This window comes from Macaca nemestrina, chromosome 14, assembly GCF_043159975.1.
Source record: "Macaca nemestrina isolate mMacNem1 chromosome 14, mMacNem.hap1, whole genome shotgun sequence".
Lineage (NCBI taxonomy): Eukaryota > Metazoa > Chordata > Mammalia > Primates > Cercopithecidae > Macaca > Macaca nemestrina.
In genome coordinates this window covers 65,137,536-65,156,428 of record NC_092138.1, presented here as the reverse complement: position 1 = coordinate 65,156,428, position 18,893 = coordinate 65,137,536, and the positions used below count along the sequence as shown (strand labels likewise).

General features: G+C 48.2%; 1 protein-coding gene across 5 annotated transcripts in view; it reads right to left on the bottom strand.

The window, feature by feature from the left end:
- Positions 1 to 1,425: 1,425 nt before the first annotated feature.
- The window catches only part of LOC105485743 (transmembrane protein 8B), a 37,675-nt gene continuing 20,207 nt past the window's right edge, over positions 1,426 to 18,893 (bottom strand). For 3 of the 5 annotated variants that reach the window (XM_071077985.1, XM_011748204.3, XM_071077986.1), the window contains 3 exons: positions 14,899 to 15,045; positions 14,615 to 14,731; positions 13,448 to 14,367 (listed from right to left, as the gene is read on the bottom strand). In XM_071077985.1, coding sequence (XP_070934086.1) covers positions 13,960 to 14,367; positions 14,615 to 14,731; positions 14,899 to 15,045 — 672 coding nt within the window. In that variant the 3' untranslated portion in view covers positions 13,448 to 13,959. Of the gene's footprint in view, positions 3,780 to 13,447; positions 14,372 to 14,614; positions 14,732 to 14,898; positions 15,046 to 18,893 lie in introns of those variants that run through there. The other 2 variants (XM_071077984.1, XM_011748205.3) reach the window with 2 other exon arrangements.

Genomic DNA, 18,893 nt, shown 5'->3' with positions numbered 1-18,893 from the left:
GGGTTTTATTCTGTGGGCTCTGGGGGTTTACAATCAGATTGATTTTTAGCAAGGTCACTAATTAGATACCATTCCCTCTCTTGTGTAACACAATGTCCACTGTTAGGTACTGTGTAGTGAGGTAGGCAGTGTCATACACTGCTGGTGGAAATGGGGATAATTTAATATGAACTTCCTAGAAAGTAAGTTGGAAATATGAATCAAGGGCCTTTAAAACTTCCAGACCCCTTGACCCAACACCTCTACTTCTAGGAATCTAGTCTAAGTAAATAATAAAGGGCACAAAGATTTGGACATAAGGATATTAATAACAGCATTATTTGTAGTAACAAAAAAAAACTGTAATAATCTTAATGTTCAACCATAGAAGAATATTTAAACAAATCCTGGTGGAGTCCAGTGGTAGTATGTGATGGAGCCATTAAGCATCTTTTTTTTTTTTTTTTTTTTTTTCAAGACAGGGTCTCACTTGTTATCCAGGCTGGAATGCAGTGGTACAATCTTGGCTCACTGCAGCCTCAACTACCTGGGCCCAAGCAATTCTCCCACCTCAGCCATCTGAGGAGCTGGAACTACATGCATGCACCACCACGCCCAGCTAATTTATTTTTAATAGAAACAAGGTCTCACTATGTTGCCCAGGCTGGTCTTGAACTCCTAGGCTCAACTGATCCTCCCAGTTCAGTCTCCCAAAGTGCTGGGATTACAGGCGTGAACCACCATGCCTGGCCAGGAATCTTATTTTTTGAAGGGTATATGATAATGGGCAATGCTCATAATGTAACTAATAGAAAAAAAAAACAGAACACATAACACTGTATTTTAGTATGATCTCAATTTTAACTTTTTAAATATTTTTCTTACAGATCTCTGAATAAGTGGGTATCCAGGAAATACTGGAAAATGATGACCAAATATTAACTAACAGTTGTTTCCTTTGGGTGACAGGGTTACAGATAAATACTGGTTTTTAAATTATTATTTGTAATATTGTCCAATATTTCTATGATGACCATGACTTTGAACTTAAAAAATAATGGTATATGGAAGACCACCTTGCCCATACTACAGGACAGATGAGAAAGGCTTCCTCCTGAGGGCAGGGATGGGAGGAAGCTGCTGCAGGAAGCTGCTGCAGTCACCCAGTCCCTCAGTGAGGCCTGAGCCAGCTGGTCAGTAAAGGAGAGGGTGGCCCCAAGAAATATTGGGGAGATAGATATAGATGCAAAATAGTATTTGGGAGCTAGAGATACAATTTTTGGGATTACAGTTAACCCCTGAACAATACGGGAGTGAGGGGAGCCAACTCTCCTCATAGTAAAAAAAATCCATGTATAACTTTTGACTCCCCCAAATCTTAACTACTAATAGCTTACCGTTGACTGGAAGCCTTATCAATAATATAAAAAGTCGATTAACACATAATTTGTATGTTATATGTTTTATGTGCTGCATTCTTACAATACAGCTAGAGAAAAGAGAATGTTATTAAGAAAATCATAAGGAAGAGGAATAGATTTCCTATCTATTAAACGAAAGTGGATCATCATAAAAGTCTTCATCATTGTCAACATCACGTTGAGTAGGTGGAGGAGGAGGAGGAAGAGGAGGGGCTAGTCTTGCTGTCTCAGGGGTGGCGGTTCATCCGAAAGTTTTTTCAAACTGTAGCAAATCTCAAAAAAATTCCCAATATATTATTTGAAAAATACAAGTATAAGTGAGTTCATGTTGTTCAAATCAATGTTATTCAAGGGTCAGCTGTATATATGTGTAAAATACTATTTGGGAGAGATATTTGGGATTATAGAGGTGGAGGAGGAAGAGTGAGGACCGTAGGTTGGTCCCGGGTTTCTGATTTATTTGGGGTGGACTAAGACACTGAGTGGGGAGGATGAGCACAGTAGATGGGGGAAGTGGGGAGATGGTGAGTTTGTCTTTGACCTGCTGAGTTCAGGGTATCCATGGGGGCAGCAAGAGGACAATATACTATGAGCATATAGAAAATAAACAGTAACAACCTTTCCATTTTTTACTTCGACCTATGTTCTTGATAAAAAATCCAGAAGACAAATCATAGCATCATAGGAAACTTTGCAACTTCTTATTGAAGGATGACTTTTAGTCTCTAAGCTGTGTCAAGTTGTTATTGTTTATTGTGAAAGGACAGGAAGGGGAGGGAAGGGAATAGGAATAAAGAAATCTGTAAAAACTTCCCTGACCTAACAAAGTCCCTCGCCTGTACTTGGTGTCTCCTACCTTACAAAGCAATTTACTTTAAGCTTCGATGAATCCAGGTCCGTACGGCAATCCTGGAAGGAGACACCCCATTCTACAACCCAGACACCCAGGCCTAGTGAAGCCAGGCTCATGGGCCTGGAGCCTATGGCATCCAAGGGGCAGAACTGCAATGTGACCCAGTCTTCAGATTCTCTGTTCACTCTCTCTCCTCTGCCCACTTTACCTCAGCAGGGCCCTCCTGGGGCAGGCCAAGGAACCTGGAGTCTCTGAAGCCCAGGTCCCACAGCTGCCAAACCTGCACCTTTGTGTAGTTGCAGAGTTTGAACTTTAAATTGGACAGGGACCGTGAGTTCCCTGAGAGCAGGGAGCAAGCAGACTGTCTACGTGGCAGGGGAACAAGGGGCAGGTCTTGGGAGGCAGTGGCAGGGTGAGGTAGGGGGAACCTAGCCCATCCCAGCACCGTGCACTTGCTGGTAATGAACTCGGCACTTCCCAAACCTCAGCTCGCCTCACCTGGCTCCAGCTCCCTACAGACATTTAGGCCATGGCCAGTAGGTGGGAGGTAAGGAGAATTCATCTGACCCATTTCTTATTCTCATGAAATCATTTAAAACATTTAAAAGCCAAAATATTTGCTGGGGGACAGGGACAGGATGGGAATAATACCATCTACCGCTCACTGACTATTCACCAGTGCCAGGCTCTGTTCTAAGAGCTTTGCATGCTTCCTCTCACTGGATCCTTAAAACAAGCCCACAAGGAGATGCTGCCATCTCCATGGTACAGGTAAGGAAGCTGAGGCTGAGAACATTGTTAACAAGTGGAAGACCTGGGGCTTGGACCCTGGTCCTGTCTGACTCCAGGGCCATCCTCATCTTCTCTGCCACACAGCCAGAAAGCAGTGAAGCAGGAATCCCGGATCCAGGCTCTTCGGGGAAATTGTAACTGAAGCCTTCTTCTTATTATGCCCCTTTCTTTTCTTTTAAAATAATTTGTGAAGCCTAAAATAAGTATTAAGTGGTTAAAATTAGATTTACCAGACAATGAGACTGATATGACAGTTAGCTTGCAGAGTAACCCTGGGTCTATCAGACCTTAGGTTGGAAGTTGCTGGAAACATATGAGGAAATGTTTCAGAGATTACAGCATACCAGAGATCGCCTAATTGGCTCCACTTCTCAGAAGAGAAATCTGACCAAAGTCATACAGCAGAGGAGGAACAAAGGCCCCGATTCAAACCTGGGACCCGCCCTCCCAGTCCAGGGCTCATTCTAGGCATCACTCTGCCTCTTAAGAGACGTAAAACTGGGGAGTGAAACCAGGCAGTTATTTTCAGAGACACCCCAGGTCCTATCCCTCTGCGACTCTGATCTTCCAGGCCATGACCGAGCATGACACTGTGTGACACTGGTAGATGGCCGCTCGAGTAGCTTTCTGAGAGTCGTAAGACGCCATTGCACCCACACGCAGAGGGGCTGCTCAGCAGTAATTCTGGTTCTCTTCCTTCTGGGCAGGTGGTAGGATGTCACAGGGCCAGTGGGCTGTGGGCAGATATGACAAATGTCTCTTGTGGCTCAGAGCAGTGAACTGGTATGAGAGGCTCCAGTGTGTCCTTCCCCAGCCATAACCACTGGTGACGTCCCACAGGGTGGAGCCTTCATCTGCCAGCGGCTCTGAGAACTCTGAGCCACCTGGAAAGCCACAGTAGACATGTAGCATGAGAAATAAAACTTTGTCATGCTAGCCACTAAAATGACGAGGTTGTACGTTACTGTGACATAATTTAGCCCATCCCAACCCACCCACCAAGGGAACCAGCTCCTCTCTGATGTCCCAGCCTGTGCCCATGTTACAGGCAAAGCTGTTGGCAACGTGGTAAAATGGCATTTTCTGGACATAGAGTTATTTCCTTAGGGCCATAAGCCAATGGTTTCGTGTGCTGGTTCTAGTTTCCATGAATGTGTTACGATCAGACTCTTAAGTTGAGGAAAATCCACCATGTTACTGACGTAGCTCTTCAGAAAGAGCGGGTGTTTCTGCAAATAGGAGACTGGCACCCCCCAAAGCCCTTCTCCTAGCAATCACAATAGCTGCATCATTCTGTTGCGGTATATGTGTTGGAGGCGGAAGGGGGAATGGATTTTGAGGCAAGACCTTGGGTTCAGCATTCTTTGTTTGCTTTTTTAGAGAAAAGGACTCACTCTGTTGCCCAGGCTGGAGAGCAGTGGCATTATCATAGTTCACTGTAACCTCGAATTCCTGGGCTCAATCCTCCTCCCACCTCAGCCTTCTGAGTAGCTGGGTGCACAGGTGCAAACCACCATTTCTAGGATTGGGATTTTTGGCAGGACAACGCGGGATGTCAATAAACAGTTCAACTCAAATGGCAACCACTGACACCTCCTGGCTGCAGGTCACTGGAGGGTGACAGTGATGAAGGACACAGCCCTTTCACTGCAATAGCTCATAGTCTAGTCAGAGAGAGATATACAAGAAAAAGGAACTATAATGAAGGCAAAATGAATGTAAACTCTGCTAAAAGCTATGTGACCATCCTGTTGTCCGGGTAGTCAGTTTGTATGAAGCCATCTGAGAGAAGGCTGCGTGAGACAGTGGTGTGTGAACTGAGCCTTGAAGGATGAGTAGAAAAAAAAGGCACTCCAGCCTGAAGAAACTGCCCAAGAAGAAGGACGGGACTGGAGCACGCAGGCTTTGTCCAAAAGACGGGGAGTGGCCTGGTGAGGCTGCAGCAGTTGTGCGTGAGGGATGCAGTGGAGGCAAGGCAGGAGGATGGGCCACAGCCTACACACAAAAGCCCTCAAATGCCTCCGCCATGCCCACTTGGTCTTACTGTTAGAGGTGTGAGTGATGAAGAAAAATGCAGTCAGGTGGTTTCCCACCCTTCACCTGCTGGAAACCCCCACATCTGTGTCCATTGTCAGAATTTGAGATGAACATAGTTCTTTCTGTAACAACACACCCATCAAAAACAAAGATCTTACAGTTCTGCTTTCCAGATTTCAGGCTTTACTTTGTCTTTACATCCCAGACGCAGAGAGAATCTCAGAGATCTAAAGCCCGGAGAGAGGAGGGGAGGTGTCCAAAGTCACCGAGTGAGTAAATGAATGACTACAAATTCCACGAGGGCAGGAGCCAGGTCTGCCTCTGCTGTATTCCCAGTACATAGCCCAGGGCCTAACACATAGTAGGTGCTCAATAACTATTTGTTGAATGAGTGAATGAATGAGGCTTCACACTTGGGGAATTCTTTACTTTTTGCCAAGCCTCGCCAAGAAAAACCCTAACTATAGATGTTCACGTGGATCATAGTTAAAGGTCAGTTACTGACCAAGATTACCCAAGTGCCCCCTGTATGTTCCTGAAACTGTCCTTTAAGAATCACCCTGATTGACCGGGTGCAGTGGCTCACGCCTGTAATTCCAGCACTTTGGGAGGCCAAGGCGGGTGGATCACAAGGTCAGGAGATCTAGGCCATCCTGGCGAACACAGTGAAACTCCATTTCTACTAAAAATACAAAAAATTAGCCGGGCGTGGTGGCGGGCGCCTGTAGTCCCAGCTACTCGAGAGGCTGAGGCAGGAGAATGGTGTGAACCCAGGAGGTGGAGCTTGCAGTGAGCCGAGACCACGCCACTGTACTCCAGCCTGGGCGACACAGCCAGACTTTGTCTCAAAAAACAAAACAAAACAAAAAAAGAATCACCCTGATTCAGGGTAGAGGAAGGAAACCTGCACAGGTCCTGGAGAAAGCTGGTGTCATGGAGGACACTGGAGCCTTTGTCCAGGAGGTGGCTAGTACAGATGGAGCAGGCACCTGTAGCTGACGATGGATGCCGTCCTCCATCCAGCCTCAGTGACAGGTCATTGCACCCCCGGGGCAGCACCTTCAGGTGTATGTTTCCTCTGAGCTACACAGCATCCCAGTCTTCAAGGAGGAAGCTGAGTCTCAGAGAGGTCAAGTGTCTTGGTCAGTATCACACAGCTGGTCTGAGCTACAGCCAGGAGGCAAAGCTGGGTTTTGGAGTCATGCATTCACTATCTGTCAGGTGCCTGCAGTTCGCAGCACTTGCTGCGTGAGGTGCTGGTAGGAAGGAGGCAGACTCCTGACTTTAAGGTGTAGTAGGGAAGACAGGTGCACCACACAGCACACAATGACACGGAGGGATGGCCAAGGGCGGTGGGAGCACAAGATGGGAGCAGGTAACAGCAAGGGGAAGGAGGGGGAGGAAAAGAGACGGTGCAGCACTGGGCTCTGGAGAATGGGCAGAACACTCCCCACTGGGGATGGGAGGAAAGACATGCCTCCATCTAGGACAAAGGTGCGGAGCTGGGAAAAGAGATGATTTCTTCAGGAAAGGGTGAGCCCTGCAACTCGAAAAATGGTGGAAAAAACGAAACAGGAGGAATAAGAGAAAAAAGAAATCTAGCCCGGAAGGACAGACAAGGCTCCATCGCTGTCGCAAAGCATTGTCCTCACAACCAATCCAGGAGCGGGAGGGGAGAGGTGAATTATATCTTCTGAGTGATAGAAGTTCACACTCAGCTCCTATTTTTCCTTCAGACCAGGGACCACCTGGCCATAAGACGGTTTTCCAGTCCTAACAAGACTACTGTTCTCTGGGGACACCTGGGCTTCCTCCTATGAACACCTGACGCTGGCCTTTCCCGAGAAGTGAGAGCAGCTCTGCATGGCGATGGAGGTCACCTGGGAGAGACCACAGCCTCGCCCACTGCTCCCTTTGCAGAGCTGGTCACGACTGACCGCACCTCCACCAGATTCGTGTCTGGCTTCCCTCCTCGTGTGACATCATTGTATCATGTCTCCTACAAAGCAATATGGAAGCCAGAAAGTAAGTCACCTGGCTTTCATGACCAGAGTTCAATCCTGTGACCAGTAACTCTATTGAGACATGTATGTTCTTATGTGTCCTTTTAAAAAAAATTAATGAATAGTCCATGATTCCTTAAGGAGAGATGACCAGAAATCAAGCTTACATATCCTGTGGGGCTGAAATATTTGATCTTCATGGCCCAAAGGAACACTAGGTGAGCGTCATCCATTACCCACCTGCCTTCCGGAGCTCATCTCACTTGACTCAGGGAGTGGGGCAGCGCCTGTGACAGGTGTGGAATCCTTTTGTCCACTTATTTTCCTTACTGCTATAGCCCCAGCACCTGATACCTAGCATAGAATAGGTACTTAATATTTAGTGGATGGATAAATCTGAAATTCTATGGCCATAACTTGGTCATATGAAGCCGTAATGTAGAAAAGTTGCTTCCCGTTAATGGCCAAAAACACTTTGGATTCCAAAGGATCATTTTAAACATGAATCCTTCTCTGTTGTCTCCTCTGACCCCATCCTGGGGAGAGCGAGAGGAACCTAGGGAACTAGAATGTGCCCCATCCTCCCCTCAGTGATGTCCGCAGAACCGCAGCACTGAGAAGGCCAGCATGCAGATCTGAAGTCCAACTCCCTCATTATACAGATGGTGAAACTAAATTACGGAGAGGGAGGCTGACCTGCTGCAGCTCAGACATCAGGTCACTGGGCTCCCAGGCCACTTGCAGCTTTTTCCAAAAAGCTGGGTGGTCCAGATGGAAAAGGAGAGAGAATGAGATGAAGGGGGCAAACCAGACAGCTGTGACAGAATACGTCCTGCTGGGGCCACACAAGCACTGTAACCTGGAGGTGCTCCTGACTGTGTTCTGCCTGGGCATCGACTCCATGAATGTGCTGGGGAATGCCCTCCTCATAGGGCTGAATGTGCTGCACCCTCACCTGCACAACCCCACGTACTTCTTTCTCAGCAACCTCTCCCTCATGGACATCTGCGGCACCTCCTCCTTTGTGCCTCTCATGCTAGTCAACTTCCTGGAAACACAGAGGACTATCTCCTTCCCTGGCTGTGCCCTGCAGATGTACCTGACCCTGGCGCTGGGATCAACAGAGTGCCTGCTGCTGGCTGTGATGGCATATGACCATTATGTGGCTATCTGCCAGCCGCTTAGGTACCCAGAGCTCATGAGTGGGCAGACCTGCATGCGGATGGCAGTGCTGAGCTGGGGGACAGGCTTTGCCAACTCACTGCTACAGTCCATCCTTGTCTGGCGCCTCCCCTTCTGTGGCCACAACGTCATCAACCACTTCTTCTGTGAGATCTTGGCAGTGCTAAAACTGGCCTGTGGGGACATCTCCCTCAATGCGCTGGCATTAATGGTGGCCACAGCTGTCCTGACACTGGCCCCCCTCTTGCTCATCTGCCTGTCTTACCTTTTCATCCTGGTTGCCATCCTTAGGGTACCCTCTGCTGCAGGCCGGCACAAAGCCTTCTCCACCTGCTCAGCTCACCTCACAATGGTGGTGGTTTTTTATGGGACAATCTCCTTCATGTACTTCAAACCCAAGGCCAAGGACCCCAACATGGATAAGATTGTCACATTGTTCTATGGGGTTGTGATGCTCTCACTGAACCCCATCATCTATAGCCTGAGGAACGCAGAGGTGAAAACTGCTGTCCTAGCTCTGCTGAGAGGAGGTCTGCTCTCCAGGAAAGCATCCCACTGCTACTGCTGCCCTCTGCCCCTGTCAGCCGGCATAGGCTAGGTTGTGCTGTGGTCATGACCTCAAACCTTCAGAGGCTTAAAGCCATTAAGGTTTGTTTCTTGCTCCTGCTGCAGGTCCACCAGAGGCTGGTGGGGCTTCTGCTCCACATCATGGTCTTCACCCCTCTGAGACTCAAGATGACAAAGCAGCTACCATTGGGAACATTGCTGGTCACCATGACAAAAGGAAAAGGGAAAGTAACAAAGCCTGCACAGACTCTTAAAGCTTCTACTCAGAAGTGGGTGTGTTGCCTCCACCTACATTTCAGTGGCCAACACAATGGCAACAGGAAGGCACAGGACCACACCTATTGTGAAGGGGGAGAAGCACGCTATCGTGTCTGGACGGCAAAAGAGAGGGACAGAGAGATTTGTGAATGGCCTAATGACTACCACACCAGCTGACAGTGTCAACCCAAGAGCTATTGGAGGTTTGGTTTTCTTTATCCTGACCATCTATCCTTCACAGGTTGCTGCCAGGTTAATCATCCCAAGAAAGCTCTGGTTAGCTCACTTGTGGTAGCTTTATACTGAGTCAACCAAACTAGGTTAGAGGGTCTGGGTTAGTGTTAGCCACAGAGAAGTCTGCATGAGATTTGGAAGGCAAAAGTGGGCCAGCTGTGGTGGCTCATGCCTGTAATCCCAGCACTTTGGGAGACCGAGGTGGGCGGATCACCTGAGGCCAGGAGTTCGAGACCAGCCTGAGCAACATGATGAAACCCTGCCTCTACTAAAAATACAAAAAATTAGCCGGGTGTGGTGGTGCACCTGTAGTCCCAGCTACTACGCAGGATTGCCTGAACTTGGGAGGTGCAGGCTGCAGTGAGCTGAGATGCCGCCACTGCACACCAGCCTGGGTGACAGAGCAAGACTCCGTCTCAAAAAAAAAAAAAAAAAAAGAAAGAAAGAAAGAAAAAATGGAACAGCACCAGACACAGTGAGGGCACTCACATGTCGCTAATCTGCTGGCTCCCCGTTAGCACAGCCTGTCCAGTCCCCACCAGGACACTTCCTTCCACTGTGCTGAGTGCTGGACCAAGTGCAAGCTCCATGGCAAAGGTGCCAGCTTCTCCTGCAGGTCACCAGTCACTGAGATTGAAGGCACAAGGGCCAGGCACAGGTTCCAGTTTGTCCTCCTGGATTCTAGTGTGCCCTTACTGCCCCTCACTTCACACTCAGCCTTCTTTCCTAACTGCTGGCCCAGCTGAGCAGTAACAGCTTCAGGCCCAACACCAAATGCAGAGGTTAACAGTTTTGCACAGATTTCTCCAACTGCTCCCATGACTGTAAAGTTCTCGTGTTTTTATCACTCATAGTGGTTCTGTTACTTTGGTCAAACCCGGATTGATTCATCACTTTTCTGATCAAGGACTTTTGACAGCTCCCATTACCATTAAGTCCAAATTCTTCAGTTGAGTCCTCAAGGCCCTCCAGAATCTGCCCCCACCTGCTTCTTCAGCCTGATTTTCCACTACACCTTTCACATGGCTGTCCGCTCGCTACACTATCTGTACTGCCGCACCCCCATGTCTTTGTACCCTTGCACGTATTGTGCTGTTCTCTGATGATACCTGGGACTAGTTTTCAAAGCCAGGTTAGACATCATCTCTTTCATGCATCCTTTCCCATTGCACTTTAAGATCGTTCTCTTTACATCCTACAGCACTTTGTCAGATCTTCCACTTCACACTTGTCCCACCAACTCGCATTCATGACACTTCACCACCGTGTGAGCTCCTTCAGGGCAGGATTCAGTCGGGTCTGGCTCATCTCTGTAGCTCCCACAGCACGTTCCCTGTGGAAGGGTTGCGGGACTGAATCATCACTCAGAAGCCTTCAGAACATCACCCTGTGGGGATTGAGCCCTGTGCTGCTGAACATGCCCCAGGCAGCTGCAGGTGCTCAGAAGTCTCAGTCCAGTCGTATGTACAGATACGTGCAAGGGTGCAGCAATATCTGCCAGCCACAGCCCTGTATTCAAGGCAAGGAAGGGCTGTTTGAATCTTGGGATCTCTCCCACTGAGACAGGTCAGGAGACAACCAAGGATCCCCATTTTGGAAGCCTGGAGACAGGCCTGGTTCAGCAGCTACGTCCAGCACTGTCATATTGCTGGCCCCTTTCCCTCCGGGAATCCCACATGCACCTCAAACTGTCCAAAGTGGAGCTTATCGTCCCCCGACCCAAAGTGGTGTCACCATCTCAGGGAATGGCACCACCACCCCCAATCAGAATATTACCATCATCCTAGGCTCTCTCATACCTCACCGCCCCACACATCCAGTCACCAAGTCCTAAAGAGTCCCTTCCTTTCCACCGACATTGCATTAAGAAGGCTTCACCATTTCTCTCTCAAATGTTCCAATAGCTGTGTCACTGTACTTTGTCCTCCAAGGTCTCCCAAAGTCCATCCTCTGCCCCAGCCATCAAAACTCCAATCTGATCATGTTACTCTCCTGCTTAAATCTCTCCAGTGGCTCCTCATTTCCCATAGACTAAAGACTCAACCTCCACTTACCTATCCAACCACACCATTGGCTGCTTACCTCCACTATCCCACTCCACACACAAAAGCATGCGCACGTGCACCGGCCCAGGCACACTGAACTATTCAGTGCCCAGAGTAAATATCAGTCTTTCCTGCCTCTGCATGCCCTCTTGCTGTTCCCTCTCCATGTCCAAACACTTGGTGACCTTAAGCTAACATATGTTGGACCACATCACATACCAGACTAGGCACTATACAAGTGTTCTAAGAGCTTTACTGACTGAAGACCACATGGAATGATGAAAATCTCAGGGGAGGGATGCCATATGGACACTGGTGACCACAAAGAACACTCTTCCATTATCTTGGCATCATGGCAACTCAGTTAATCCTAGTTCAAATGTCCCTCTTCCAGGATGCCCCTTATGACCCCCCCTCACTGGGTGGGATGCACCCCAGCTCCATCTCCCACTTCAGAGCTTTCTGTACTCTCCCGACTCCGTCCAGAATCCCAGCTATATGGGTTCAAGCATCCCAGTGACGTGGCTCTATACATCTTAATGTGGTATTTCTGATGTAGGAACAGTATTTTCTAAAATAGGAACAGACACGTAGCTCATATCCCCTTACTGCTTCTCACTACTTACTTGGCCACACCATTCTCTGCTCAGTGCCCCATGGAAGAGATGTGATTGCAGAAAGCAGATAACAAAGGCATGTTTGCCTGGCTTTTGGGGTTCAAAAGCCTAGGTCCTGAAGGGAACAGAAAAGGCTTAAGGCATAAATAAAATATTCGGGCTAGGCCGGGCGCAATGGCTCACGACTGTAATCCCGGCACTTTGGGAGGCTAAGGCAGGAGGATCCCCTGAGGTCAGGAGTTCGAGAGCAGCCTGACCAACATGGAGAAACCCCATCTCTACTAAAAATACAAAAATTAGCTGAGCATGGTGGCGCATACCTCTAATCCCAGCTACTCGGGAGGCTGAGGCAGGAGAATCGCTTGAACCCGGGAGGCAGAGGTTGCAGTGAGCTGAGATCGGGCCATTGCACTCCAGCCTGGGCAATAAGAGCAAAACCTCTGTCTCAAAAAAAAAAAAAAAAAAAAAAAAAAAAAAAAAGATTCAGGAGAAAACATTAAGTAAGGCTTCCTCACCTCCAATATTAACAAAAGGGAGAAAGAAGAGAGAAGGGGAGAGAATGTAGTGAGAATACTGACACAGAGGGTACCAAAAGGGAGGGTCCCTGAGCCCCACATCCCAGGCTAAGATAGATTTGCAGGTTTTAAAAGATGCAGCAACTCATGCCTTGTGAAAACCCAGAACAGAAATGGCTTCAAGGCGTGTCTGCATAGCCAAGGCCTCAGACAACTTCACAGTTCTCCACATATGGCCCAGAAGTGGCAGAGAGAACCTTAGGACTGAGAGGGTTATGCAAATGGGAACAAGAAATCTCTCTGCATCCCAGATGAACTGTCTGGACCTCTGACTGGAGACCAGATGGAATGATGGAAATCTCAGGGATGGATGAAGTATGGACACTGGTGATCAGTAAGAATGCTCTCCCAACTTCTTGGCATTATGTAAGACCCTCAGAACTCAGCTATGACCCTCATGGGAAGAGAAGGAATCCCGAATAGACAAAAGATCTTTTCTGGCACTCAGGAAAAATGGGGGCTCAAAACAGAAGTCACATTCTTGTGATATTTCTTGCACACCTGAGATGTGTACCTGCTATTCCAATTTCCTGGGATCTCGGCTTCCTTCTGTGTTGGGTGTGGGCGTCATGAGGAAAGTCTGTCTCGCTGATTTAAACCATCTCAGCGTATGCATACACACACACACACACACACACACACACACACACACACACACCCCTCTCAGCTATTGCAAACTGGGCTCAATATGAATTGGGGAATGGACATTAGAAGGTGTTTAGAAATGAATGCAAGGCCCAGATGAGCGTGATCAGACTGTGTACATGGCATGACAAAAGCCTCCAGCAGTAGCTCCCATCAGCCCTGCTGATTCCCTGAGGGGCCCTCTTTCCCCCATTCCCCACACCCCTGACCCCAGGGGTAAAAAAGGCAGCACAGAACCATTCTGAACCAATCATTCATTGGAGACACACAGACTCCACCTGTATCAAACGAGGATACCAGCCACCCAGACAGCCCCAGTCCCAGCTTCATCCATCCTGCAATCCCTCCTCCGCAGCACAGCACAGCCCAGACGCTGCCTCTGGAAAGGGAGCCTGAGGCCAGAGTTGCTGAGCCTCTGGGAAAATCTGGAAATTTGGTTTCCCCAAGATAGACTCCACCTCCTCTGGAATGATCCGTGTTCCTGACAGGGGTTTGTCTCCCTGGGAAGGAATCCATGTCTTGGGAAGGCTCCATATCCCAGGAAAGGCTGCACACCTGCAGGAGGGACTCCTTGGTCCTGAGGGGCTCTGTGCCTGCATAGGCTCCAGTCCTTAAGAAGGACTCCATGATGCAGGGGGACTCCAGGCCCTCAGGAAGTTCTCCATGTCCTGGGAAGGGCTCCAGGTCCCTGGAAGAGTTCTGTGTCCTTGAGAAAGACTCCATGTCCTCAAGAAATACAGCCTGTCTCCTTCTAAGAGGGCTCCACGCCCCCAGAAAGAACTCTAGGAAGCGTCCATATCCCCCCAGGGCCAGGCCCAAAGCCCTTCTCAGCTGGCACAGATGCTGCTGACAGTGGCCCCTCCTGGGCCCACGAGGCCCAGCTCCTCCTGCTCGTTGATGCATAGCTGGTAACCACAGCCCCGGGCCCGGGCTCCAGAGGGGACCCGGTGGTCAGTCTTGGCACGAGGGGGCAGCAGGAAGCCCACACTGCCCGCAATGAGCATATGCCAAATGCTGTGAATGTAGAAGTAGTTGTCCCGGGTCTCCACAAAAGCATAAAGCAGGACGGCGCTGCCTGCAATAAGGCTGCCCGGGCACAAGTAGAAAAGCCAGCGGCGCCACGTGGGTGGGTAGCAGTGCCGGCGGCGGACGCTGCGTACTGTCTGGGGGAGACAGAGAAGTGGGGCTCAGGAATTCCAAGCCCTGGGACCCAAGCCACAGTTGGTCACTCTCAGGTTTCCTCTTTAGGTTGTGACCTAAAGACATCTTCTAAGACTGGAGCGGACACTGCCAGCAGCAGGTGATGATGACAGAGCTAAGCCCACCTTAAACTGGGGACCAGATACCTGGGGCCCCACACCCAAGTCCTGCTAGGACCCTCCCCCAACGTCCCTCCCCACCCTTACCCAGGCTGTGGCCAAGATCCCCAGGGCGAAGAGACTGGGTCCAAGCAGGTTCCAGAGTCCATGTCGGTCAAGCTGCAGAGCCATGGACAGCAGCATAGCTCCCAGCAAATACAGCACCTAGAGAAAGAGACTCCAGGGCTGGGCTAGGGCCAGGTGACAGACAGCACTCCAGGGGCTGGGTCAGAATCATGAGAGGCACTTGGAAATGCTCCCAGGGAGAGATCAGGAGTGGATTTCAAGAAGACTTGGCCATGGCTGTTCCCCAGGGCCCACTCTGGACTGACCTGCTTGACCACGGGCTGTAAACGAGCCATGGCAATGACAGTGACCCACACGGACATTAAGGAGCCCAGGAAATCACAGAACTGCAGCACATCGTAGTCCATGATGCAGAAAACCACAATGCCTGGCTGGTCACAGGCATGATAGAACTGAAGGAAGAAATGACAGGCATTGAGAGAACGTGAGGCAGAGGTCCAGGTCTACAAAACTGGAGGGGGTGGGCCCAGGGGTGGTGTGCTGCTGTCAGAGCAGCAGAGGTGAAAGGTCACAGATGAGAAGATCTGGGAAATGCCTGACTCCCCAAATCCTGAGAAGAATGTGGTAAGGAGGTCCAGTCTGCTGCATAGCTAGTATGTATCTGGCAGCCCTGACCCTGGTCCTGACCTTCCTAATCTTCCTGCTTCTGGAAGGTATTGTGGAGAGTGCCCTGCCAGGGGGTTCTGATATCCTCAAATTGAAGCCAGTCCTGTCCCCATCTCCTCATGCTCACCATGGATCCCACCTATAATCCCCATCCCTGGCCCAAGCTCTGGGCTACCCAGAATCCAAATCTCCCCGCTATGTCCCAGTTTCCCCTGATAGCTCAGACTCTGAACTGGGCTTCACTCTCAGGCCTTCCACCAACTGACCCTCTTCATCCCCTCCCAGCAAATGTGGGGAGTGTGTGGCAGGTAAGAAAAAAGGCAGTCCCTAAGGCCATGGAGAGAGGCATGGCACTTCACACCATGGGGAAGAACATGGAGAGGGGACAGTGTCCACCCATCCTACATTCTGGAGAACATAGTGAAGAGTAGACTATTGAGGAGGTTCAAAGGGGATGCAGGGAACAGAAGTGGAATTGGATCAAACTCGACTGGACATCCTAATTAAGGAACCAAGCAAAGTCTGCCACTAGCTCCCTTGTCTGTAGTCCTGACCCACGTCCAGATTGTCTCTCTGGACAATGCCATGGCTTCCAGCATTCTGTGTTTCCTTATTTGTGAAAAAAGTTTTCTAGGGATAACTCTTTAGTGGCAGAGATGCCACCAAAAGAACTGGAAAACATACTCAAAGTCAGTCGCTAGAGACAAAAGATGAAAAAGAAATCGTTGTTTCCTTTGACCCTACTGAAGATGTCATCCAGTCATTCAAATTGCAAAAATTACAACTCCAACAGACAAATATGGAAAGGAAGAAGCTAGGATCTAAGAAAAAGAAAACAAAATGAAGAAGAAAACCTGGGATATGAATTGGCATCGGGAAACTTTGGGTTTGATTCCTTTAAATTTTAAGCTGCAAGACTCAAGCTTGTCTATCTATCTTCTTTCTTTTCCTTCACTTTGGAGGTAAATAATTTTGTTCCTGCAAGAAGAGACTGCCTTAGGATGAACATGTTTTAAGTGAGTGTTCCAGGCTTTCAAAAGGGCTTGTTATTTTGGGGACATGGTTCCCTTTTAATATACTGTTAAATTGAAAAAGTGAGTTCTTACTGGGAAATTTTCAGAGACTTTTCATGTAGGTCCATATCAACATTAGAATTATTTTTTTTAGGTTGGATGCAGTGGCTCACGCCTATTAATCTCAGCATTTTGGGAGGATGAAGTGGGTGGATCACTTGAGCCCAGGAGCTCAAACCAGCCTGGGCAACATGGTGAAACCCCCATCTCTACAAAACATACAAAAATTAGCTGGGCATGGTGGCGTGTGCCTATAGTCCCAGCTACTTGGTGGGGAACAGGGAATTGGGGGTGGGGGCAGAAGGGGCTGAGGTGGGAGGATTGCTTGAGCCTAGAAGGTCAAGACTGCACTGAGCTATGATCATGCCACTGCACTTCACCCTGGGTGACAGAATGAGACCCTGTCTCAAAAATAAATAAATAAAAATGGTTAAGTAATTAATGTTTGAATATGTCTAAGAGACTGGCTTATTTTTCAACTATTTATATGTGCTGATTCATTGGCAGTTAATTTAGTTCCTAAACAAATCAATATTTTGGTCTTTTTCTATTTTAGTTATAGGACATTGATTATTCTCTGCCCCCAAGACCAGACATAAGTACTATAGGCCACTAAATTACCCCAATACTGTTTTATGACTTGGATTTTATTTTAAAGCACTAATTTTACATCCAGGCTTAACCAAACACTGGCTCCATATGCTTCACTTTCAAGTATATAGAAAGAAATGCCCAGAAGTTTCTGGAAGAGGGATTTGTACTATATTTCAGATAAAGGAAGATATATATCAGCAGAAAAAAGGCAAAGCTGAATCACTAAACACTGAAGACACATCTAGGGGAATAATTAAGGGCTGACTTTCTCCTAGGAGTTTGCACTAAAGGAATAAAGAAAAATGGAGATACTATCTCCAGAGTGGAGAGGATTTGAAGAAATCATCTCACGAATATTTTACGACTGATTATCTTCCAAGTATACTAAAAGGTCAAAGAGATTGTTTTAGGTTGTGAAAAATCCACAGGGATAGAGTTAAATTAAAATTGTAGCATGAGGGAATTAGTCCACTAAAAATTGTGGACTAATTTTTAGATTGGCATTTGTTTTGTCAACAGCAATAAAAAAGTAGAAGTGACACAGAAAAATCAGGGAATTTAAGAAAAAAAATTAGACTACAAACTAATCTAAGTTGATAACTTTCTCAGTTTTGGACATTATTTATGAAGCAATGTAGGGAAATTATCCTCACATTTTTTTCTGTGGAATTTTACTTTTTTTTTTTTTTTTTTTTTTTTTGAGACGGAGTCTCGCTCTGTCGCCCAGGCTGGAGTGCAGTGGCGCGATCTCGGCTCACTGCAAGCTCCGCCTCCCGGGTTCACGCCATTCTCCTGCCTCAGCCTCCCGAGTAGCTGGGACTACAGGCGCCCACAACCGCGCCCGGCTAATTTTTTGTATTTTTAGTAGAGACGGGGTTTCACCGTGGTCTCGATCTCCTGACCTTGTGATCCGCCCGCCTCGGCCTCCCAAAGTGCTGGGATTACAGGCGTGAGCCACCGCGCCCGGCCGGAATTTTACATTTTTATAACAGTACATCTAATGCTCCAAAATGGGCTATCCAGGTACTGCAGAATGTGGACTATAAATGCAAACATAGTTAATCCATACCAATACTGGGATATAACGGAACTCGCTATTACTCCCTTATTTCCTGTTTTCTGCTTTCATTTTCTCTTGGAAAGAGTTACGGGATTTTGCCAAGGGATACTGAGAATGACCTGGGATGGTCTGAGGGATGTAAAGGGTAATGAGAAGGTGGCCTTGTAGCCAGGATGTCGGCAATCAGCAAGGACACCTGCACAGCCCCAGAATGCCAGCTCTGTCTGGGTCTTCTGAGATCTAATTATAAGGATTCAAGGAACACTGTGACGGATACACAGTTTGAACAGTATGGGTTCAAATTGCACAGCTAAAATTTTTGATATCTTTGCCCTGATGGTTTCTTATATTTGGCTTAGTTATATTTTCAGATCTCTTGACTGGCTCCTATCTTTTAAGAATTTGGGGCCGGGCGCGGTGGCTCAAGCCTGTAATCCCAGCACTTTGGGAGGCCGAGACGGGCGGATCACGAGGTCGGGAGATCGAGACCATCCTGGTTAACACGGTGAAACCCCGTCTCTACTAAAAAATACAAAAAACTAGCCGGGCGAGGTGGCGGGCGCCTGTAGTCCCAGGCAGAGCTTGCAGTGAGCTGAGATCCGGCCACTGCACTCCAGCCTGGGCGACAGAGCAAGACTCCCTCTCAAAAAAACAAAACAAAACAAAGAATTTGGTGAGAACTACTAAACTGCGGCCATGCCTTTTTCTACATACTCCAGGCCTTAGGAGAAACTGAAGTCAGGTTAAAAGCATTTCAATGCATGCTCACTGCCCTAGTGCAAAGGGAGCAACATAGCTCATCTGTTACTTGCTAGGGATCTGGAGTCAGGCTCACCCAGATTCTAAGGTAGATACTCACCTTCTACCTCAGGCAAAATATTTAACTTTCCCTTATCTACAAAAAAAA